At 43.2% G+C, this 26,028-nt stretch overlaps 1 protein-coding gene across 2 annotated transcripts; it reads right to left on the bottom strand.

The window, feature by feature from the left end:
* Positions 1 to 1,917: 1,917 nt before the first annotated feature.
* Positions 1,918 to 21,676, bottom strand: LOC125713921 (carboxyl-terminal PDZ ligand of neuronal nitric oxide synthase protein-like). 2 transcript variants are annotated; one of them, XM_048984786.1, is made up of 11 exons: positions 21,199 to 21,676; positions 19,394 to 19,465; positions 16,225 to 16,317; positions 15,760 to 15,818; positions 14,544 to 14,652; positions 14,312 to 14,441; positions 13,927 to 14,054; positions 9,691 to 9,870; positions 8,057 to 8,222; positions 7,658 to 7,961; positions 1,918 to 2,772 (listed from the first exon to the last, which is right to left on the bottom strand). In XM_048984786.1, exons 1-11 carry the CDS (start codon positions 21,301 to 21,303, stop codon positions 2,262 to 2,264), a joined length of 1,857 nt encoding a protein of 618 aa, XP_048840743.1. In that variant the 5' UTR covers positions 21,304 to 21,676; the 3' UTR covers positions 1,918 to 2,261. The 2 variants fall into 2 exon arrangements, with proteins under 2 accessions (XP_048840743.1, XP_048840744.1); XM_048984787.1 differs by having other exon boundaries at positions 9,691 to 9,855.
* Positions 21,677 to 26,028: the final 4,352 nt, after the last annotated feature.

The following is a 26,028-nucleotide window of genomic DNA, read 5'->3' as shown; positions in this document are numbered from 1 at the left end:
GCGTATAGGAAAGGGTAATGGACAATTTTTCATATTTAGTTAACAGACTTCAATAAAAATGGAAATAAAACTAATATGCATGCCGGGTCTACAATGGAGTATTTCATTTTTATTTCATGGGGCAGCAGGACAAGACGCGGACGATGAAGGGAACATTCTCTGGCGTTCCCTGCCTTCTTACAATCAGTCACAAGGCAGCAGTGAGTGAGGCCATTCCTGACACTGACTCCCATCCTCTGCCCCCCCCCCCCCAGACACACACACACAGAGTCCCAGAACAGGTGATGCAGAGAGAATGAAACTGGCCACGTCTTTGTCCCTTACTGGGTCAGGCTCCACTCGGTGGGCTGCTTTGTTCTCATGAAGAATGAATGCTCCTGAAAGGGGGCAGCACAGGTCCTATGCTTCACAGTTCATCACATCAATGACCCCCCCCCCCCCAGAAAAGTGATAAACATCCAGCTCCAACAACCCCTTGATCTGTTTTTGTGAATTTCAGACCCCACGCACCCCCCAGCTGGGCTTTGGTTCTTCTGGACATGCTGAAAATAATGGTCAGGGGGGTCATGTCTGGAAAAGAAAATGACTGACACACATTTTACTGCCGTGGATGTTTTTTTATTGCTGACACATTTCACAGGGCCAGTCTCACATGGCCAGTCTCACATGGCCAGTCTCACACCAGCAGCAGGCAAAGGATCTATTTAGTACCTTTGCCTTTCAGTTTCTCAGTCTGCAGCCGTTTGGATCTGCTGAGAATCGATTTGGAGGGAAGTTCCACAGGACAGGGAGACTGGAATTCGGTAGTGTTTACGGGGAACACATCTTATGCTTGTCAAACTCATTATGAACACAGTCTTTCTCCTACTCGTGTTATTATATGCTCACGGTAATCTCCTGCGACAAGAAACAATTTTCTGAAATTAGGTTGGAATGAAGATAGTGCTATTCAAGGAGAGAAATAATTTAAAATGTCAGTTTATATTTTTTTTTCACAAACCATTTTTCCCTGCAATTATCTCTTCAATCAGGGAGCCACTTTATGGAACCCATTTATGGCAATGCCAGAGAAAAGTATCGACCATAAACCCAGTTTCTTCTTCACACATTGGTGATCATGACTTTTTCATGTTTTTAATTTTCCTAATTCTTGCTCTAGCACTAGATGACATTGGTTAAATCTCTTCTGCCTTGCCAATATGCCATTTCTTCATACTATAATTATACTTCATATTAGTTTAACACATACAACTGAACTACTGAGGCTATCTTTACTTACAGTGCAAACAATTTAAGACTAAATCCAAATTAACACAGGGATTAGAAGAGTGATACTTTATTAATCCCTGTGGGGAAATTCTCTTTTGCCTCACCCTGCCGTCCGTACAGGTGAGAGCAAGTTTGGGGGTCGCAGTGAAAGGGGGCAGCCAGCAGGCATCACCCATGGAGCTGGAGATTAAAGGCCTCGCTTAAGGGTCCAGAGACATGTGACTATTCTGCCCAGGCTGGCCTCGATTCAGCAGCCTGCTGAACCTCTCACCACCAAAACTGCCAGTTTGATTTCTTACCTTGAATTCTTAATCTCCCCATAGGACTAACCTTAAATTTAACTTATCTTCTCTCTCCGAAAGACGATAATCTCCTCCCTCGCCCCCTGCACTCTCACTACCTTCTCTGACCTTACTTTTCTTAATTCGTTTATGCAGCTTTGCCTCAACTTTCTGTTCCTCAAATATTAAATTAAGAAGCATCCATCCATCCAAATTAAGCAATGACCTCATGTAACTGGCACCATAACTGATTGCCTGTCAGCATCGATGCATTCGCCAGAGGTCCGTGTTTTTCCCAGGGCGACGTATTATTGAAAGCTAGCTACAAATTGTTTTAATTCAAAGCATTTGTTATGGAGGACATTGCTTATATAGAGTGCTACTTGTTTTATTAATAACAATAATGATATCCATTTTACAATTAGGCCTTCATGGCCACATACTGCCCAACAAATGGCGTGAACGACTGCTGTACAGGATAAAGTCCAATCATTTGTGGGCAGCATTGGCAAGAACTGCATATTAATTCTATCTTACACTATAAATTAACTTCAACAATGTATATCATATTAAGGGCTTTAGATATAAAAGTCAGTTTATAAAAATGGATTGTTTAAGGGAGTGTTGTGCTAGCGCATGAATCTCCCATAGAGTGTAGGACTTCTGGTTAGGGGATCTAAAAGAATCCTGGATCAGATCTCTCCATGCCGCCTACTTCCGGCTACTGATGCTGAGATCCAGCGACTTGGCATGCATCAGTTCATCCTCTGACAAGCTGATGTGGAGACAGGTCTTGTGAGCTAAGGAATAGAGAGACGATGGGCTTGCTGGGCCTCCAGGGGTGACGACAGGACTTGGGGGAAGAAGGGGAACTGAGGCACTCCTAAAGGCAGCAGGGTCTTCTAGCCGGCCGCTGCAGCTGCTGGCGGCAGACAGGCACGGCCCCTGGTTCTCAAAGGGCCCCTCGTGTTGGGGCGAGTGGGGGCACTTCTCGCTCCTCACCACCCCAGAATCCTCGCTGGTTGAGCAGGATTCGCTCTCGCTGTTGCCGAGGGAGGAGGCATCACAGGGCTTGATGTCCTGCAGGTGTACCCTCTCCTCCATTTCGATGGCTACAGTCTTGGAATTAGATTTGGTTCGGCCCAAAAAGTTTAATTTGTTTGCCCGCTTGCGGTTCATGATGGGGGGAGGAGGATTCAGCTTAGGGACAGTGTGATGAAACCTAAAAAAATAAAACAGAGAAACGACACTGACATATAGTGCATTACAGTGGATATGTCAGCACCAATGTTGCTGGGTTGTCCTTGAAGTTCGCAGGTCTTCCACATCTCCAGAGCTCCCCGTGAGCCAGCACAGCTGCTTACTGCAAACAAGTATTTTCAGAAACATACCTCTTCAAGAACATTTCTATATCACTCCACTGCATATGTCTAATACATATTTTGAAAAACTTATTTTCTATTATTTATGCTTATACCTATAGCCATGGGTGCCATTGGGTCCGATCACTCTGGGCTGTAGCCCCCAGTATTTTAGCCCTGATGCCAATCCAGATAAACTTGACTTAACCCCCCACCTTTTCGATAGCTAGAAACACCCCTACCTACAACACATTTGTATAAACACACATGCATATATGTATACACAGTTTTTTCTTATCTCTATAGGTTTGTGGCTGTCAAAAGGCTGCAATTGGAAATTCAAAGCACGCGCCCTTAGAGGCAGCACCTAAACCTGCACATACTCACACCATCACGCACAAGACACAGGGCAGAGGTGGACACTTTAGGTCCAGAAAGTAAAAATCCAGGCCAAGACTTTGTTTCAACCACCTAGTTGAGTATAAAGAGTCACAGACACAGAGCACTCAACATGTTGGTTGAAACAAAATCTTGGCCTGGATTTTTACTTTCTGGGACTGAAATTTCCACTTCTGATACAGGGTCACTAGTTCACCTGACCCGCATTCTAAAACATAGAAGGACGGTGACGGGATCATTAGTAAACAAAACAGAAGCTAAAATGTTGGTAGCTGGTGTGTGAACCAATGTCATGTGGCTCTTCAGGATCCTGTGCCCAATGGATCCTGGGATAGACTCCAGGCTCTGTGTGACACTGTACTGGATAAGTGGTGGGATGTATAACAACCGTTAATTAGGAATGATTGCATATGTGTGCCTTTGTGTATGTTAATAAACAGCCGTTTTCAATATAAGTAGACAATGGGATGAGTTGTTGTGGATATACACAACATTTTAACCCACTGGACTTCAGCCCTCTTTTAGAAATAGTTGAAAATGGCTTGAAATGGGTTGGAAGCAAAGAGGAATCAATAACTGAAATATGATTCTGTCAAGACACATCATTCCCATTGTTTGTCTGCTTCATTTCCTTCTGCTATAGCAGCTTTTTATCACAAGGATCACTGACAAACAATATCTGAGGAAAAACATCTTTTTTTCCATAAAAGGCACAAATTAAGATTTTACGACCTTTTTTGCAAGACAAATTAAATTATTCGAACAGAATATGAAAACAAAATACTTTAGGGGACAATGGTGGAAAGCCTGTTCATTTTCTCGGATTTTAGCCTGATTTTTAAATCCAAGTTCAGACATTTGCAATTCCACAGCAGATCTGAGAGTCTCTGCCATGCTCTGCATCGTTCGCTGCCAAGCTGACTTAGTTCTTTCTGCAGTTCAGGAAATTTTAAAAAGTTATTGTTCCCTAAATATCACAGGACACCCCATCCTAAGAGCTCTCCAATTTTTTTTCCAGAATTATAATTTAAAAAAAATCTACCCCAAATCACACTTCTCATTTAAAAAAAACAATCTTAGGACAGACAATGACAGTTGCACATGTCTCCCAGCTGAGCATGTGCCACAAAGCCTGCCAGCAAATATGAAGGAGCACAAAAACACAGCACTAATGAGATTCCAAAGACTCTCCAAAGCCCCTTTTCTTGATTACTGGCTCTCGGGCTGGCATTCTTAATGCCTTTCCTAGTGCGGTGTCCCAAAGATCACATTGTACCAAATTAATCCACTGTTATATTGGCAAGAAATCAAATTGTCAAAACGACCCTAGTGAACTTTTTGCCAAAACAACTGTGATGACCTTAATGATAAACATATAAAATAAAAACATACATGAACAAACAGAAGATTACACCATGGGCAATTTCCAAAGGCAAATTAGCCTGATCCTCTCAGCTCACTGTGGAACTGGTTAGATGATGGCCACAACCTTCAGAAGACTAACAAAAAGGCAGAATGATGGAGCCTGCAGCCAGCTTGCAGGACGTATGGGCTCTTGGCTGTTCCTTGTATCAGTATGTCCTCCACGGCTCTGCTCCTGCCTTGTCCTGCCAGAGATTGACTAACATTTGGTCTGTCCTCCATGCTAAGGCTGGAACAAATGCCTCCTTTTGGGTGAAAGCCACCCCTATGCATGTACTGTATGTCACATTGCATAACTGACCTCCACAAAGATTCATCCATGCATTTATCGATCTTCCACAGTTGCCTATTCAGCATAGGGTCACAATGGACCCCCCCCAAAAAATAAATAAATAAATAAATAAATAAGGATAAGCAATGAAAAATGGACGGCTGGATGGATGGATAGATAGATATCTGTTATAGTATAATACAGTATAATTCTTTTCTTACGATAAGTAGATATGCAAACATGGCCAGTAAGTTACACACTTGCATGTCCATTGGAGAATATTATTTTGCTGTAGCATGATGTCACTTTAAAGGAGAAATACTACAGGGCAACATTTAAGACTGTAAAATCTGTGCCCAGAAGGTCGTGGGTTTAATCCTATGAATCACCGCAACTCTGTTATATGCTGCCCTCTTACAGTATGTGATCTGGCGAAAAATGTCTATATTTGTTCATAGTCACATGGATGGAAATCAGGGGAGACAAGTTGCACTCTGGGATGAAATGTACAAAGAAATACAAATGCATTACTAGGAAAACTGATTTTTGTGCAGCGAAGCCAGATTTCCCTGTATCACATGGGAGGACGAGGAGAGCCTGGGAGCTCACTCTGCTTCATCTACATTCTGATCCGCATCAGACATCTGGTTGGTTACTTTGGCAGCTGTGACTAAGACCTGGGCCAACCAGGAGCCAGTGGGTGGGACCCCGCCTTAAATCTGGCTATTTATTTTTAAGATAGAAGGCAGCTCCCCAGTTCAGTCTACTTTTGGCAGATTTACTGGCTGAGCCCATGAGCTGGCTGGAGCAGGTCCAGTTACCTTGGGGCGACCCTTTAACACATGAGCAGATAAGGAGCACCTTGGGCCAGAGAGAGGTGTGAGTGTTGTGGACAGCTGTGGCGCCGCACGCTTTCGGATCCCGCGGACATGGAAACACAAACCGGCCCGTGGGAGTGGGAGGCTGGATGTGGCTTGATTTCATGGGTTCTGCTCAGAGGACACAGCTGGGATCAGTTAGTGAACCTGTTCGTCCTCCATTCTCCTTACGGTGCGAGTACAGGGCACTCCGCAAAGGTAGAACCATAGGACAGACTGGGCCACCCCTCCACTGCACAGGAATTTAAATGCTGGAATGTACACATACTAGGCCCCGCCCCACTTGTTTTTGAGGCAATGAAAACCTAGACTACTACTGTATGTTTTCACTTCCGTTTCATTACGCAGAACGTTTGGGGCTCAGTTCATTTCAGCTGTAATGGAAAGGGAAGAGTGATACTTTATTAATCTCTATGCGGAAATTCTTTTTGCCCCATCTTGCTATCCATACAGGTGAGAACAAGCTTAGGGGGGGGTCACAACAAAAAGGCAGTCACCATACAGTACCTGGGGAGCTGGGGGTTAAAGGGGCAGGTCGCCCCAAAACTGAAAAAGATACTGTATGTGTTAGGGTGGCTTTAGAGCTATATATCCATCCCCTCTAAAACATACAGTTAGGGCCATATATATTTGGACACTGACACAAGTTTTACTATTTTACCTGTTTACTGAAATATATTCCAGTTGAAGTTATACAATGGTCATGGACATAAAGTGCAGACTCTCAGATTTCATTTCAGGGTATCCACATTCAAATTGGATGAAGGGTTTAGGAGTTTCAGCTCGTTAACATGTACCACCCACTTTTTAAAGGGGCCAAAAGTAATTGGACAATTCACTTAAAAGCTATTTCATGGACAGGTGTGGGCAATTCCTTCGTTCTTTCATTATCAATTAAGCAGATAAAAGGCCTGGAGTTGATTTGAGGTGTCTTGTTATATTATTTTGTCCAATTATGAGTCCCTGAAAGGGGGGGATTGCGTTAAAAAATTACTTTAGTTTCCCCACATTTTTATGCAATGTTTTTGTTTTACCCCCTGAATTAAAGGTGAAAGTCTGCGATTCAACTGCATCTGACTTGTTCCTTTTAAAATGTATTGTGGTGATGTACAGAACTTCAAAATTCAAAAACTTTGTCTCTGTCCAAATGTTTATGGTCTTGACTGTATATTCTTTCTGTTTTGGAGTGAAATGCCCCACGAAGGTCCTTGTGCAAGGGCCTACAGACACACGACTATTCTGCCAAGGGCAGGTTTGAACTGGTACCCTTCTGCTTACAGACACAAAGGCTTAGCCCACTTAGCCGTACACCACCCCCAAGAGCTGGCTGCTGCTCCAGTACGCAAACAACAGTAATGACTAACAACCTAGTGTATAGAGAAACTGACATGCTGTGTCATAGTGATTAAGATTAGCCTCTATGACCATGAGTGATGAGTGAGTGGTGGGAGAGAGAAAGATGAGGGAAGAAAGACTAGAAGACACCCTGCCTTCCTGTCTTTCATCTAAGGCTGATGAGGAAACCAATATAGCTGGATCCCTTGTGTTTTTAATTCCCAAGCAAAGCTCACCCAGAAAGTAAGCCGACAGCATTTTATAGCTCGTGTAACACCATAAACGCCTAGTTTGTGTCTGACCACATAGAGTGCTCAGAAAAGGTGTAATTTAATTACAAAAGTTTGACATAAGACTAGCTGTTGTTTCTCTCTTCATTCTGCCAGTCAGCTGTGACATTGCTTATAGGAAACCTCACAAACAGCAGGCAGAGTCTCTTACCATTCAGTCACTCGTCTAATGGTGCGGGAGTTAATCCGCACCGTCTCATTTCCGGCGACGCCAGGGGTAACTTTGTCCTGCCTTCCCCCCGATCCCACCGGCCCGGTGTCTGCTCTCCTGGCCTCCGTCTGGGCCTCGTTCTCCAGACTGAGGAGACTGAGGTAGGACTCTGCCAGGGCCGCTGGTGCTGAGGGGCTTGTGGGGTCCTCCGCCAGGCCGGTGGAGGGGACGGCCTCGTCGTTCTCTAGGCCGTGGTTTCTTAGGATGAGAGACCCTGCAGACCCCCATCTGGAGATCCCCCCATCTGATGACAGACAGCCCAAGGCACAGTCACGCTAATGGCCCAAACATCAGCAAGCCAGCAGCCTCAGGTGAGAGCCCAATGAAGGCGGGACTCACCCTGGATGGTACCGGGGACTCTGCTTTCCAGGTCTCTGAGCTGCTTGACCAACAGTGCCACATGCTGGAGCAGCTCCCTGTTATGGAGCTGAAGCTGCTGTATCTGGCTTTCAGCCTCCAGCCGGGCAGCGGCCTCAGCAGCCAGCTGTCCTTGGAGGAGCTGCACCTGTGGAGGAGACAGAGTGTGCTGTGGGAGCCAATCACTGGCCGTATTAGTGTGCAGAGTGTGCTGTGGGAGCCAATCACTGGCCGTATTAGTGTGCGGCGTGTACTGTGGAAGCCAATCACCAGCTGTATTAGTGTGCAGAGTGTACTGTGGGAGCCAATCACCAGCTGTATTAGCGTGCATGTGACAGCTGCGGGGGATATTCGCCTGACAGACTCCGGATTGAATGTGACAGCCACATCTGAATGTCCCTATTATTGTTATACAAAATGAAATGCACACTTTTGTCCTCTTTGATGTTATTGGGTGCAACAGAACAAAAGGTAGTGACCTTTTCTACATCTAGCCATAGCACAAACAACCTGAGGAGAGTCACTCGCTAAATCATTTGACCATTAAAAGAATACAATTACAAACACTATCCAGAGAATAGCATGTCTGAATATTACAGGAGACACAGTCATGTTTTCCTCAACTTATCCAGCTTTTTCCAATGGCACCCTTTGAGGTAAGTGCTCCCTCTACTGGCAGTCAGTGATCACCGTCTGAAACCTCACAAACAGCTGAACGCGTGTAATTTTTGGATGTACATCAGGTGACGGCCAGCTCCACACAGTAGATTGATCTGGCTAATATCACTCGGTCTCTCATTTGCCTACTGCAGCATGGATCTGGTCCGGTTAATTTTGTATGTTGATTTAAGACATATGGAATTACTTAAACAGTGCCAGAACAAAACACTTTTAAAACAATATAATGATAATAATAACCACCTATCCAGAGTCATCAGGGTGCGGAGCTTATCCTGGAAATGACAGGCAGAAGACAGGAAATAACCCAGGACAGGACACCAATCCATCTCAGGGCACATGCGTACGCATACATACACACACACACACACACTTTGGCAACTCCAATCAGCCTCAGCATGTTTTTGGACAGTAGATGGAGCCAGAGAAAACCCCCCAATAACACAGAGAGAACATACAAACTCACGCATGCAGAATCAGGGCGGAGATTCGAACCCGAGTCCCAGAGGTGTGAGTACTCACCACTGTGCCGCCCCCAAAAAACTAGTAACGCTACTACTACTAATAATAATGGTTTTGAAATCTCTAAAATGCTCAAACATTAATTTGCAAGATTTATATAGTTTTTTGTCATGTGAAAGTCACATTCAAAGGTCACAAGTTATTACTTTTTAGAACCGTTATATACCAAATTTACAGAAGACAGGCAAGTTAAATGGCTATTATGCACCTAATCCAAGCGTACCGCACACGGTCACAATCAGTGCCATAATCATTTATTAGATTATCAGCTCATACATACCATTACGACACTTATGGAACGTGCAGACATGAGAAGACCGATAACAGTAAGCCTCGTTTCAGCTCCAACAAACAACACCTCCACAGGCACCATGTGATTCACGCGGCCCTTCAGCCAGTTCATTTTTTTCATCTACCTGGGCGAGGGCCACATGCGTCTGAGTTTGCTGCTGGAGGAGCTGGTGCTGGAGAAGGTGCAGGTGGTGCTGGTTGGACAGCGAAAGGTGAGTGGAGGCTGCAGGGTCCCTGGGAGGCAGGGAACACAGGGCCCCCTCCACGCTCAGCAGATCCTGCTCGCCATCCTGAAGGCCACAAATCTGACAATAATTTTAAATCAAATGAAACAAAACAGATTTCCTGCAGCGGCCGCTCCGACACAAGTGATATGGAAAGCAGTCGGTTTGAATGCCCCCTCTCCTGCTGTGTGAAAGAATCAATGAAACACAGACAAGTAGTATACAGCATTAAAGGTGTGCTAATGCGATACGGGCCGGCGAATGGTGGACTGTGGATGTGGCAGTGAGGATTCACAGGGTCTGAGTCAGCCAGCCGCGTCTGCGGGATGACAGGTCATCTCTGCCTGTACTGTAACAGCGATGTTCCCCAGCACACTGGGGTTTTCTCTCAGTGGATTTTTTTGTGTCTCTAAGTATTTGACAGAGTGTGTGAAGCAGTAGTTTTTTTCTTTTCTTTTTTTTCCCCCCAGAGGATCTAAGAACCAAATCATACCACCTCTCATGCTAAAAATATTACCTGCTGACTTGTTATGAAATGCCTGGGTTTCAGAGGCGAATGATAATTGCAGGAAACACTGAGATGACCCTGTACTGGGTGTAGCTGCTCATATCCCTCATTGTTACACTTCATAATTTAGAAGCTAAACTTGCAAATACAACAAATATATTCACAATAACAACTCCCTGAATACAATGACTGATGTTGTACATCTACTACATCCTTGAATATCAAACATCATTACACTTACTATTGCTTTGAAACTGTAAAAATTGTCAGATCTGTAACTACAGCAAACAGATCTATGTCACACAAGGCTTAAAAGAACATGTTAAAAGTTTAAGAAGTAAACACACCTCCAAAACTCTCCTTCCCAAAAGACAAGAACCTGTTTTATTCCATTCGCTCATCCTAAATCATCACAGGTCAATGGTCATTAACCAGTAACCAACAACTATTAATTAGCAATGACCGGCTTACAGTTGAAGGGCAGACTTGACCCGGAACTCCAGTTCGCCCTGTGACATCCTCACCCTCCGCACGGCTTACAGACATGACCTAAGCATTGTCCTCTGACACACCCATTGTATTTTTTGTACGGTAACAGACGATGGGCTACCAGTGCACTGACCCCCATCGGCCTCCCCACAGCCTGATCAGCACGATGATCTGGGGGTCACCAGTGGTCATGGTCACCTCGTTCACAAACTCCTTGCAGGGCCTTACTGCTTCCGCAGTTGTGCACCAAAAAGAAGGGGGCAAACTGCCTATGTTTTTGCTTTCTGCTACTCTGGCATTTTTCAGCTCTCCTCAGCAGGGAGACGGAGAAACGACGGATGAGCTGAAAGCAGTAAAGTGTTAATGAGTGGGGTCAGCGGGGTTCTCAGGCAGCATCAGCATTTTTCATAGTGGTGGGCATCTCTGCTCCATGCCAAGACAATGCAGTCTGCTAAGCTCGCCAGGGCTGTGTGCCTGAAGCATGGTGCAGAACTAGGCAGGGCTCAGACCTGGAGTAAAGGTCAGGTATAGTTTAATTAATCTCTAGTCGTGAGAAAATATGGGTCAGTTTAACAGAATGGCATGTCTGACAGCATGCATTTTCCCCTGCAGTCTCAGGTGCAAAACTCCCATAGTAGGTAAATAACAGTCAGTGTTACAAGAGTCTTTCCTGTCGCTTCATACCTCTAGGGCCCTAGCTCCATCTGTGAGGCTGTTTTTGCAGTAAGAACCCCTCTTTCTGTTTCCATCCCACAGCCCATCATGCTGAAAATGTTCACATGCGCCCTCTGCTGGTCGAGGTGGGGACTGCTGGGTAGGAACTATGTGCATCTGTGTATGACATATAGTTAGGCAAACTAGTGTCTCAGAATTGCTCTTAGTGCATTACAGTATGTGCGTGACCAGTGATATTCATTGCGGAATGCTTCTTTGGATTGGCTCCCTGTGACAATGTACTGGAAAAAGGGTTATGGAAGATGGCTGGTTGGGTGGATATTGCACCACATAAATTCAGAATGGATATATGACAGAGGAAATTCTGCACGGGATGCCAGTAGCACAGCAATATTCATCCATCTTTCTTACTGCGCGTCAGTACAGGATCATGGAGTCATAACCACTTATCCAATAGATGGTTCCAGGCCAGTTGTGACCCATTACAACAACAATATACTCTTGTGAAAATTGTACCATTAGTAAGATGCAAGATTGACCGTAGTTCACGAACTGTGCTTGCTGTAATGAGCCAGCAGATGGCGCTGTAACATTGTACCTAATCCTAATGTTGCACCACTGAGCCAGCATTATACAGAGAATCCGCCATTGGGCACAAAAGAAGGAAGGGAAAAGAGACAGATGGTTTTAGACTTCATAACAGGTATCAAAAAATGAGGGGCAAAGTGTCCTGCCGTAAAAGGTCAGGGATGCTGGCTGAATACAGGGATCTCAACCTGAATCAGCACTCAACTCTTGGACTAATACTGCCCCAACTGCCAGATGAGCGATTCAACTGTATCATGCAATTCAATTTACTTTACGAGAGTGAAGGAAGGCTGATCACTGTCCAAACTGGGTGCCAGATTCACTGAGGGTGGGCACCTCCACAGGGATCCATCAAAGCACACAATGCCTGGAAGTTTCACAGCTACTTTAAGCAAATGTAAACTGACACATGGGCCATTTTCACAGGGCTCTCTAGGTCACTCACCAGTAGACACATAACGATGAATCGCGAATCGGTTAAAAATTGATGTAAATGTATGACGATTTAAACCGGTTGATGTGGAAAATGAATGGCTACTTTAGGAGAACTTCAACTTATTACATTTGATCTCATGATCCCAGTTCAACGTCAGACGTCACTTCGTACTTTTTGGTTTTGACCGAACGCGAGATGGCGAGCGAATTTGAAATTGTGGACACCCCCCCCCCTCGATCTTAAATCGGCGGTGTGGCAGCATTTTAGCTTTCCGATAATCACAAACGAAAACGGCGAGAAAAGCACAGACAAGACACAAACTGCGTGCAAACATTGTAAAAGACCGATAACATACACAAATAGGACAACGAACATGCTTCACATGTCCACCGGCACCACAGTGAGCTCAGTTCACCACCACCAGAGCGAAGATTATTAAAATGGCAAACCACGCTAAAAAGCTGCACATGCAAGCCTAAGTTTAGTTGGTAATGCTTTATATTAAGGGCACCTTCATAATGCATTCATAGAACATTCATGAGCAGCATGCAAGTATACTTTAACATCCTAACATCCCTTAACAGCTTTAATATTCATTAATAACAAACATTATATGATTATACAATTTTACTGTTTGTTATTATTATATGTTTGTTATTAATGTATATTACATGATGTTTATGAATGTTTTATGAATACTTAATGAATACATTATGAAGGTGTGCTGAACGTTTTATGAATGCAACATAAAAGCATTATGAAGGTATCGTGAACTCAGAATCATCGAACCATGAGTTGAGTGTATCGTTACATCCCTACTCACCATCAACCCTGAGTACTTCCCATATATACCAGCTTTATTGTGAGGGAATTTGAGGAGAACCTCAAAACAAAGATGTTTGTTACGAGATAATATACATGTGATTCTGCAGGAGCACCACTGGAATAAAAAGGCCTGAAAAAAAGGTGCAGTGCAGCACCATAAGTATCCCTAATGTTCCTTAGATTCAAATGTTATTGTCAGGTTGTGTTTAATGGGATTTCAGGTAATCCCAGCTTGTTACCCGTAACACCCTCCTCCAGTCAGCTCTCCCTGCAACCACACGCAGCCGACCACACCCCGCCTCTCCGGAATGATAAATACACATGTTGCACATTTAATAATTAACAAGAGGCAGGCCTTAGGATTAATTCTGACAAAGGCTCTTTGTGAGGTATCAAGTCTTCTGTTGTCTTGTTTTTCCTGAATTGTACCTGCTTCACTTGATTTGTATTTGGTATCCATTTTGCTCTGGACTGGCTTTGCACGATGATCCCTAGATTACAATTTGGTGCTTATTGTTCCCTGTTGTGAATCATTGGAACTGGATCTCAGAGCTACAACTAGATCTCTTTTGTATTTTGTATTACCATTGGTATGTGCTAACAGAAGAGGCCTCACCTGTAAATCCCAGTCTTTAAGGACATAGCTAGACTCCAGGATCCCGGGAACTTCTCCAATAAGCCCTTTAAGAAGCTTCTTCTCTGTTCCGTTTTTTTCATCATTTTCCCCTCCAGTCCACTGATGACCTTTGACCCAGAGTAATATCTCTGTAAGAATCTCCTGTATTTAACTTGATAGCTTTTCTCAAAGAATATTTTACATTCATTTAAGAGAAAACAATGAATAAAGGAACTATAATTTCAAAAGAGTCCATAAGAACCTGCTCTGTATCGTATCACTTTGACTATCAGTTCCTAGGATCGTTCCTAGCTGTACTCCTTTCTAATAGGCACTGGAATGTTCTTACAGCAGGAGGGAGGAAAAGTGGAGAAAGCCCCCTCACCCTCTGTGGACGCCTCGCCGCTCTCCCCGTCAGCCTGGTTCTCGCCCTGCTGCTGGGCTCGCTGCAGACTCAGCTGGTGACAAACCTCGAAGGCTTGGCCCAGCGTCCGCACGATGCACACTGCCTGGGCCTAGGGGTGACACAAGCACACACACGAGTGTCATCCTCACCTGTGCGCTCCAGGCCAAAGGAGACTGCGTCTAGCTGTCGCAGCAAGTGTGCAAGCCCTTACCTTCTTCTTGGTTTTGAACACGTTGCATCGGAAGGAGCTGCTGGATCCATCCCGGGCAATGTAGCTGAAGATCTTCAGCTCACGGGAGTCATGGGACACATAGAAAATCCTATAAAGGGTTTTAAGAAATCTCTGCAACTGTATTTAATTTGCTGAGCACATTTCCATAATACCATAATACAACCCGCATGGATAAGAATGCCCACCCCTGGTTTATATAATACAATGTATGCACTCCCAAATGACATGGTATTAAGTAAAAAAACTGCAACCTGCAGCACTATGATCTTATGTTTTTCTCTCATACTTTCCACTAGGGGGCAGACTAGCTTAGAGGGTCAGTGTGTCACACGCAAGAAACAAGAAAATTCAGTTGCCTTTTGTCAGGGTCTCTTTACCCTGTTCAGTTCTGGTAGAGAGCATCCCCCATAAAACCTGCCATCCAACACATATCCAGTGTGTGAAATAAAAGCTTACGATAAGCCCCATTACAGCTTACTGAATCACATGACCACGCTCAAAATCTCACTTTGCCAATATCTGACAAAAATATAGACAACATGCCAGAACAGACCATCCCACCCTTGCTGCCAGGTTGGCCAACCAATGGTTCCTCATTCCATGGACTGAAAGCCATAGGAAGAAGACAAATGCTAGGACTCGGGCCTGCTGACTGCACCAGCGGCTCCAGACAGAGAAACGAAAAAGGAGAACTCGGTGTGGAGGATTAGAAAAGCCCAGGGACCAGAACCAGGAGATAGAAGAAAATTACAAACCCAGGAATGAGACCCTAGAGGAGAAGAACTGTTGTCTGCAAATGGGATACAAAATGGCAAAATAAAAACCTGGAGAGGAGTATTAGGTCTGCTCAGGTTATATCAGGGGTGGGCAATCTTATCCGCAAAGGGCCGGTCTGTATGCGGGTGTTTGGGATAACCTTTAGGTCAGCTGTTCACAGACAGGTGTGGGGACTCTTCAGCCAATCAATCCTCTAATTAGTAATCTAATTAGGGAGTTGCAGCGAAAACCTGCATATACAATGACCCTTCCTGGATAAGATTGCCCACCTCTGGTTTATATGAAGCCCTGAATCACACTTCCCGTTCAGAATAAGGCCACAAGGCAGACCACCAAATTCCCAGTAATAATCATCACACCAAATGTGATGCCATGCAGTCTTACCGAAGGCTGTTTTCCAGTAACTCCACCGACTCACCTGTATACTGGGTCATGCATCACCAGCATCTTGGCCTCGTCCCAAGTCCACTCCTTCCTCTATGAAGACAGAGTGGTGTTAATGGCGTAGGGAAATAAACATCAGAAGCCTTCGACAACGTATGCTTTCCAATTTTAACCAGGCAACAGAAGGCAAATTATTCTCTGATACAGGTGCTCCCCAACTTACGAACAAGTCAAATTCGCAGGTAAGTCGGAAAAATAATACAATGCATAATAACGATAATAATTATGCAGTAATAATAAAAGCTGCTATATACGGTACTGTACTGTACCTTGAGCTGGTGAACAACTGAAGCTGCGCAAAGTACTGCATGTGTTTGCTATAAATCGACAAATTGCAAACGTTATCTGTCATCGAGACCCTTCCCGCGATTCTGACCACATAAAAGATTATGGGCCATTACACCATTACATTCTTACCACCTGACTGGCGAGACCATACCTTCTGTTTCTTCCAAAGAACTACCTTCACTCCATCCACAGATATGACAATGTTCACCTTCTTCTTCTTAATGCACTTTGCTTTGAATTCATTCTAGGAGAAAAACACACCGAGGAATTTGCTCTATTTGAAGATGTAGCAGATGGTCTGCAAGAAGGACATGTCCGGTACACCAGTGACATACATGGGGTGTTTCTCAATACCAACAATGCAAAGTACTTGTAGTCTTAGCAACTTGATAGCTTGTCTGGTAAGAGAGAACATGGGATGCAAGGAATCATGGGATTTGTCTCATTTGGCAAGCAATCAATGTATCTTTGATATTTGGAGGCGGGGCAAGAAGAACATTATGGATTTTTACCATCCCCTGTACTTTTGTTCTTGAGTATTGGAACTGGTCTTCAGCAATGGAAGATGATGTAAAACACGCATATTGAGATTCACCCATGATGTGACCGGGTTCATAATGGGAAGCAGAGATTCTGTTGTCACCTGCTTGGTTCCTCTGATCTCTCAGCTTCATCTTTAAGGTTTAAAGGCATCAAAGCAACTTACTTGCTTTTCCCAGCAAACTGAGAACAATTCTGCTTGTCTGCCATTTAAATTTTCCTTTTAGCCGATCGTTTCAGACAAGTCATATTTCAATACGTTTCCGGAAGTTGTGTGTGTCAATTAGTGTAAATTATGTATGTGTGTGTGTGTGTATGTATCTCAAAAGCAACAGCACTATGTTTTTCAGTTCTGTGTGGATCATCTTGAATATTATTTTTTATTGCTCGGTTCAATTCACTAATGAATTCACCGGCAAGTCACTGAGGTGAGCACAGCCTTGTGGGATGCTGGCAGTACAGAAGCACTGAGGCCATAAATGGGAGCTGCCAGGCGATTTACTGAATTAGTGCAGCTGAAAAGAACGCGGCGGACTGCAGCTGCCAAAGTCACAGCGTCTCACAAACAGTCAAGGGCTGGCTTTCAATTCGGTGTCATCTAGTTTATATACTGTAGTGAAAGTGAGATTTCATCTGTAAATCAACAAGAAACCAGGTTTTAAATTCATAATGTAACTACTGTTGTACGTAAAAGTATATATAAAATCAACGCAAAATCTTGTTAGTCCATGCAAGTTATTAACTAATTCAGTATAGAATTAAATACAGTTGAAATACAGTTGGTCATCACTGCACGCCTCCCGAGCTGAGGGTTTGAATCCCACCCTTTCTGCAGTGTGAAGTTTAAGTTGTTCTCTGCCCTGTGATTGGTTTCCCCCAAAATATTTGCAGCTAGGTAAAGTGCTACCTATAGATTACCCATAGTTTGTGTTTGATGGACTGTTATGTTTTCCAGGGCTTACTGCTTGTGATAGCCTCCCTGTGACCTTGTCCTGCATTGGCAACTGGAAGATGGATACATATTATTTCTGTTAACCTAAAAGGCATAATAATTTATTTATGTCAGCACATTTTCTTAAGACACGACAATATTAATCCAAGGTCTTAATGGACCTAATGTATTGCCTGTCCTGTCATTTCAACACCAGTAGCTGGTAAAACACTGAAGGATCAGGAGGGTAAGTGATTCTGGTCGTCACCTGCCTCAGGACTCCCAGAGAACAAGCAAGTGAGGTGTGCGTTGCTATTTCCAGAAATATCCAACAACCACGCAAAAAAAAGGAAAAAACACACACAAGTATGCTAAGTACAGTACTGTGAGGGACGTTGATGATGGTCATCTGAGCATATACTGATCCGCAAGAATAAGCCGGGGAAAAATCTCTGGGCAGTCATCATCCCGATGTGGAGAACTGGAGGCTGTCGATATGGCCGTGGATGTTTTCAGAGGCAGTGCACGAGGACTAGGCAACAGCCATTGGCACAGCGGTCACTGGCTGAGGAGGGCGGACAAAAGGAAGCTGGACGGGGCTCAGATTCAAATTGTGCTGGCGCTGGTACAGCTGGGGGCAGGGCTGGGGCTTGGCGGATGGGGGCTCTGCAAATCTCAGTCGAAAAAGACCCCTAAACTGTGCTGCAGCTGATCCCGCGTCCCTTAACAAGGGCAAACACAGTAACTACTTTCATCACATGAATTAACTGCAGAGGAAAAATACTGACACCAAAGAATGGGAAATATTTACTGAGCTATGATAATCAATAAAGAAATAAAACTATAACTGCAGAATACATCTTTTTTAGGCTCTGCTGGATTGTATAGTAGACATGGCATAGATGACATACACTGGATGGCCTGCAAGATGAAGACGGTATCTCGGTGTGCATGACTGTCAGCACACAGCACTGGCAATGCGCACTGGGAACGAACAGAACATAAAGCTAGCTGCCTCTAAAATGCCTTTAATGCCAGTTGTGTCATAAATCTACAGGGGGACAATAATCTCAGTTAGGGGGCTGTTCTCAGCAGAGAAGGATATTGTTCGTGTTGCATCCTGCATGTAGCATTTCCCATCTAGGGACACTTTACTGGAAACACTTCAGACGATGTGCTGGATCTTGATGAGAGACCGTGTGTGTGTGTATGTGCGTGGGCATGTGTGAATTCCTAGTTTGTACTCCCCCCCCCCCCATTTTCCAGCTAGGCATAATAAAGGAGCATAGACTATGCTAAGACCACTCCTTCATGTGCAAGATTCAATCTCATTAAAATCAGTGGGGCTCCTTCTGGGTATGGAGGAGGCCACCGTGCTTGGAATGGCAAACAGCGGCTCCTGAAAATAAACTAATGTCCTGTACCATGGTACCTTACAAATAACACAATACTTTATTAAAGCAGAGCAGTTTTAGTGAAATTAAATCTATTTATCTTTCCACGTGGCTTAAATATGAATTTCTCTATTTTGGAATTTGGTCAAAATAATCAAACATTGTAGACACATCAGTATGTTCAAGTAATCAATGCATCCACCTTCGAAACACTCCAGTATCAGGTCGTGGTAAAGTAAGACCCTATCCCAGGCAGTGAAACAAGCTGCAAGCAATATTTTAGATAAATGTGGGTTATCTTCCGTCGTTATTCAGAAATGACACCGGTGTGATATTACGCAATTTACTTAAACTTCCAATACATCGCAATGGACCGGTAAAATTGCATGGAGAGTGGATGAAATGGTAGTTGGTACACCTGTAGCGAGGGTCTTTGCGGGTGGGACTGCGCTTACCCTGATCCTCCGCATAGCCGCCACGATCTCCACGCGGCTGCCGGGCCTCGGCATGTTCAGGCTGCCCACGTACTGCAGAGCGAAAGGGGGAGATCGAGGGCTGCACACAGCAAGCACACAATCCACTACGGTGTGGCGGTGGGCACATGCAGCCTGACCTCAAACACATTTTATAACACCAAATACTTCAGCCAACAAGACGCACAAATATTTCTGTAAGTGTTAAAGAAATGGTGCACCATCTGGTCGCTCTTATACTCGACAAAGATATCATGTCTGGGCATCCTCTGAGTTATCACAGTCACAATGCATGGAACATTAAGGGCTGGGAAACCTTAAGAGGTTTTTTAATCTACGCCTTTCTATTGAAAAAACAGTTTTGATTATATGTATACTGGAACCCAGTATCTGCGGTTTTCGTGATTGTGGTGTCAGTTATCCGAAATAAATGGGAAAATTCCATAAATGAACGGTTCATAAGTTCACGGCAAACGAGTACACCCAGTAATATGGTCAAATCCTCAGCCTTCTTGAGAATTAGGCTAAAGAGAGAATACAGTGCTGTACAGTACATTAGGCCTATAATAATGTTTTATTAATACAGTATTTGACGTTGATAACGTCTTGTTGTGTGTAATTTACCAACTAAACTATATTATACGTTTATGTACACGAAAATCACATGCGCGATACGTGTTTCATATACATAGCAGCCGCGGATTGTTACAAAGTTACAGTACTTGGAGCTGCTCGGAGAGCCTTATACGGCTCAGTGGGAAAAGCCTGCTGTCTATTCAGTTAGCTACTGGTTCGAATCCCATCCTCGGCTCCAATGGTCCTTTAAACCTCTATAATGTGATTGACTTAAACTTAAATAATGGTTCAAATGACATTTATCCCTTCATAAATGGCAGTATGCGCCGTATGGTTACTTACGTGCGGTACACCCGTATTTTGGTGCCTCTCAGTCCAAACTGTGTATCTAGCCTCAAACCTCACACATAAATTGATAGGAGAATACGCAGCTGCGCGCTTTCTCTGCTTAAGTGCATGGGAGAATAGATAACCAGCCGTTTATTAATTTGTATTTGCAAAATTCTTGGGAACCTATGGGTTGACTGTCAAATTAACTTTACTTTGTTTTGAATGTTTATAATAATGGCCACTGCAAAGACCGAATTTGGTTTTAGATGTTTTTCCTTTCATTACTCTACTGCCCATAATTCAAAAATCTAAACTAATAACCAGATTTTTCTGTTAACTTGACGGTAAATATCCCGACAAATTGTTGTGCAATATTTGACACTTTTTTCGCCTAGGCGACTATATTATTCCGCTTTGCAAATTCGACACTGTAAAAATCAAATTCATAATTACTTCCCAAGCAAAAAACTAAATTAAAAGGGTGTGGTGGTGCAGGGTTTAAGTTACATGCAGTCAGATACACTCATTAATAGGCCTATGCCAGTGTTTTATATTTACACTTCAACGTTTCTACCGTCATCGCGATATGCCTGTTTCTGCCTCTTTTACATTTACCCTTAAATCAAACTCACCAAATAACTATATTCATACTGAACACCGTGTATATGCATACCCGTTTAATCTGCAAGCAGTATTAAAACCGATGCTTTCGTCTATTCAATCCTAGTGCAACCAGCATTTAAAAATCAATCGAAACTGATCAATGCTTTTTACAGTTACTGCAAATCAGTCTATACTGTTCGTGTTGGATGTGACAGGTTTCGTTAAAGAATACATTTTATGAAAAGGCACCAGTACAGGATAACATATGGGAAGCTCACCTTGGCTTGAAAGTGAATGCCATGCTGGAAAGCCTCTTCATTGTGAACAGGTACTTGCGAGTCCCCTATGTCATCCACAAGGTTGTATCCGTTACGCACCGGCATAGTTTCTCTTATGAGCTGGCACCTGTATCATCACTGGCAGTTCGGTAATAATCAGCAAAGCACAAGCGCAATTACCGACGCTTTATTATAGGGTGATGCAGCACTGTGGCCGGCAGCTCCAAAACGGAAATGCAGATCTCAAATAGAAAGCAAAACGCGTCCATCAGGGCGTCACGATCGCCTTGTTTAACTGATCCCCGTTTACTTATTGATCTTACATTTCAGCAAAGCGAAACAGCGCGATCCATACCCGCAGACGTGTCCGCGGAACCCGGAAACTACTAATCTTACATTAGTTAAATGCTTAGTGGAGTTTAATAACGACAGAATTAGGCATGTTCCGCTCTCACGGACCAGTCTCTTGAATCACATGATGATAAGGAAAAAAAGATATGAATGTAAGCGAAGACTCATTTTACACTTTGTTGATATCATTATGCCAAAAGACGCTCATTAATAATTTGATGCTTTTGAGAGTAACTATACAGTATTTCGACATTAAGCCTTAGCGATTAGGCTTGCTTGCTATTTTATATAATGATTATTTATTTTGTTTATCGTGTCTCCTTGTGTTCATTTAATGCATTTAGAATTTCCTAAAGGGCAATACTACAATACAAAACATTTATTGTACATATAGTGTTGCTTATAATATAGTATGGGCTATGATGTAATAACCTTTACGTAATTTTCAGTAAGCGCTCCCCCTGTTGGTTAAAACTTACCACCCCTCCGTGCTGTGCCGGTCAATCAGTCACTCAAACGGCCATATTAAAAACCACCGGTAAAATTCTGGCCCGACGTGTGACCCAAACTCTGCAGTTATTTGGTTGAATTCTTTTCTATATGTAAATAAAGTTTACAAATTTGGACTTTGTAGTAAACATCCATCCATCCATTTTCCAAACCGCTTATCCTACTGAGTTGCGGGGTGTCCGGAGCCTATCCTGGAAGCAATGGGCACGAGGCAGGGAACAACCCAGGATGGGGGGCCAGCCCATCGCAGGGCACACTCACACACCATTCACTCCTACGGGTAATTCAGCAAGTCCAATTAGCCTCAGCATGTTTTTGGACTGTGGGGGGAAACCGGAGTACCCAGAGGAAACCCCACGACGACATGGGGAGAACATGCAAACTCCACACACATGTGACCCAGGCGGAGACTCAAACCCGGGTCCCAGAGGTGTGAGGCAACAGTGCTAACCACTGCACCACCATGCCGCCCCATACAGTGCTAACCACTGCACCACCATGCCGCCCCGTAGTAAACATCATTTCTGAAAATTCTCTTTTTAAAAAAGTGGATCCTTCTTTGAAATGGCAAGAAATCAAACAACCAGATTGCAACTAGAATGTCTCACTGAATTTCATAGCTCACTGCTGTTGAACTTGTCAGTGGGGGGAGGGTTGGAAAGAGGAGAGGTGTGGTGGCGGTTTGCACCGGATCGGGTGCATCTGATACAGTCTGCATGCCCTCGGATATATTGTGGTCACCACCTTGCATAATGCCTGAACCGGATAATTACCAATGAATATCAATGCTAAAAAATATCACTGAAAAAATATATAATTATATAATTTTATTTTGACAACAATAAACTGCATACCATTACAGGGCATCCTTAACATGGATACTGTTCATCTTTCGGACACATCCGATGACTGCTACTTCCTGGGTAGGGCTGTGCTGGTACACATATTTGCCATATACCATTCAATCACATAATTTTCCATCTGGAACGCACAACGAAACAAATTAAATGCATTTCTTGACATGAGCAGAACCTAAATTCATAAGCAAACGTTCAACACTGAAAACATTATGGTAATTGTGACTGTGAGTTGGTTACAGCTATTGCTGGTTACAGCCAGTCATAATCAGCAATTTGGGAACATTTTGCTTTTCTCAATAAATTACACCAGCACTGGAAAGAGAGCAGTTGGGAAGACCAAGACTGTCTGTCGGCTCTGCGATACCAAACTCAGATATGTTGCTGGAAACACATCCAATATGCTCACTTAGATGAGATGACACAATTCCGAGTGTTTGTATGACCGGAGCAAGGCAGAAACCCCGTGACATTTAAAGTGTTTTGCCGGGAAATTCAGACTGGGATAAAAAAAATTTAATTATTATGGTTATCAGGGTATTTATCAATACAGATTACTGTGACTGCTAATATCTGCTAGGTAGAAAATTTATTTTAGAAATTGACCTCAATGCACTCACCTGGATTCACATCATGAAAGATCCACAATGTTTGGGTTACGAAATGGTCTCTTGCATTGCAACCGTTTCACTTCCACATCCAGCAAAATGTAGGACAGAAAAACATAATGGCTGATTATCTTTCACGATTTCCCACCTTGTGTTGTCCAGGAGAGATGGGGGGGGGGTGGGACAGAACAGGTCAACAATACACAACATCACCATAACAAAATCACACTGCCAGGTTAATCTCACCTCCCAGTTCTGTCCCTGCAATAGCTCCCCAAGTAGTTTGTGTGTTTTGGTTTCTCCAGCCTATATTTTCATACTACAGCAATTTGCTTGCAGTCAGCCCAAATAGCCTGCCAGATTATGCACTTTACTCATTATAACTAATTAGAATAAAGATGACACCAGACACATTTATTTTCTCATTGCAATTTAAGCACTTTTTCGACACATTCTGCTGTTCCCTGGGTGGGGTCAGGATCCTAAGGACTCAAGGGACCTATTTGGGTGGCCTAAATACTGCCTGGAGCAGGCCAGCCAAACTACTTGTGGGGGGGGGGGGGGGGGGGGGCTTCTTTAGATGTTGTTATTCTTAGTATTATGTTTGGCATATGGGACACGATCTCTGGTGGTTAACATAACCTTTTGCATTGTGTGGGAAGTTGGATTTTAAACATGGTTGTTTTATTTATTTGTTTGTTTGATTGTTTGTCTATGAAGTTGTATAACTGTTCTCCCCCTTTTCCCAAATAATGGGAATTTTCTCTGTCTCAGGAGTCTGAGGAAGAGTATGTGACTAAAGGGGTCAGGCTGAGGATGCAGCGGGATCCTGCTGACAAGCCAGCGAAACCTTCTGGAGGTTGTATGAAGATCTTGCCCCCATGATACCAGACACCAAAGATGTTATCCAGATGTTGGAGATATATTAAAGGAAGGTGGGTGCATTTTTCAAAAAGTTCCTCATATAGATGTTTGAATATGCTGGGGCAGTTTTTTTTGCCGAGTACCCTACCCTTTGTGTTTGTATTGCTAGATTTTAGAGCTGTTCTCTGTGATACTTTGTTTTTGTGGGTTTACAGTTTGTATGACTCTTCTGTCCTCTTTGATCAGCTCCACCATCACACTTGTGATCTGGTTGCTTTGTGGTTTTCAGGTCGGTTTCACCATGAATGGAGTGTGTGTGTGTTCCTCTCCCTCAAAAAGGCTGCTAGTTTTAGCCTTTGGTGGTAGGCCTGTAATTCTTGTCATCCATTTCATTTGTTTTTGTTATTCCTGCCATGGGTATAACAAATTATAATATATTAGAGGGCTGCAGGGGAACTGGGAAAGCAATAATACCACGGATATCCATGGTAAGGTGAACTTCCTTTGTTATCAAGGTGGTGTAACCACCGTTCAAAAATAATATCAGAGATAAAACCCTGATGACTCTAACTGTCGCTTGCCAAGACTAGTAACTCTCTTCAAAATAGCAGATAATTTGGCATTTTTAGGGTATGGTCCGGTACTTTATGCTTAGGGTTACGTTTGACCCCAGGAAAACATTCTGTCTGTCTGTGTCTGCTTGTATGCGCTTGTCTACTGTATGTTCTATTGCAGTGTAATAACATGTTTTTAATCCATTTTTACATAATTTGATTATTTAGAAAGTACTTGTCCTGCTCAATCTTACAAAAAACACATACAGTTTAGAGATAATTCTAATAAAATCTGTTTTTATGTGATATTTTAAAGGAATCATTTTTATGAGTACTTGTATGGACTCTAGTGCCTAAATATTTAATATTTCTCATTCTTCTATGGTGACACCATTTGACATTTTCAAGCACATTCACTCTTTTATTAAAAAAGGGTGCAAATGTCATGAATCATGATTTCAAAATGTGCATTTAAAAAGAAAATTGATGCATGCTTTCAAAATAAGTTTGTGAACGATTTTTGAATTGCTTATGTTACTACTGCATGCACTGTTTTGGATCTATTATTAAAAATGCAAAATTACACGCAGTGAAAAGTTTTAAAGATACTGCAAGAAACATGAGATTCCATGGTCACAAAGACATGAGTGAAGCTGGTTGCTGATATATAACTGTGTGGCATACCCAAGCCAAGACTTTTAAGAGCAACAAAATAGCATGCACTTACACTAACAAATATTTTAAAACAATTTTCAGTATTGTTTTTGGTTTATGCATCATGTTCACATTTCTGCAATCTTACAGCAAGCTCCAAAACCATTCACGTTTATTCACGTTCACGGCCAACTGACAAATAACTGAAATTGTGAATGTCAAGACCACAAATCTGATGGGGTTGTCGTAGTAGCTTTGGAAGCTGCTTTAAACATTCCATCATGCATCACACCTGAAAATGAAATGAAATTATTTTGGCTAAGATTTGTCTGTGAGCCAATATCTGTTGATTTTGTATTGTTTTGAACCGAAGAATAAGTAATGGGCAGTATCTGCACCAGAAGAAACCTGACAGGTGGGCCGGGGATTTTA

The sequence above is a fragment of the Brienomyrus brachyistius genome, chromosome 2, assembly GCF_023856365.1.
Source record: "Brienomyrus brachyistius isolate T26 chromosome 2, BBRACH_0.4, whole genome shotgun sequence".
Taxonomy (NCBI): domain Eukaryota; kingdom Metazoa; phylum Chordata; class Actinopteri; order Osteoglossiformes; family Mormyridae; genus Brienomyrus; species Brienomyrus brachyistius.
This window is presented reverse-complemented; position numbering and strand designations above follow the sequence as displayed.

Coding starts and splice junctions, on each gene's coding strand:
- LOC125713921 (XM_048984786.1), bottom strand. CDS start 21,303: ATGCCGGTGCGTAACGGATACAACCTTGTGGATGACATAGGGGACTCG. Junction 9,871..13,926: donor TTAAAGACTGGGATTTACAG/GTGAGGCCTCTT, acceptor AATTATTGTCAG/ATTTGTGGCCTTCAGGATGG. Junction 8,223..9,690: donor CGCATGTGGCCCTCGCCCAG/GTAGATGAAAAA, acceptor TCTCCTCCACAG/GTGCAGCTCCTCCAAGGACA.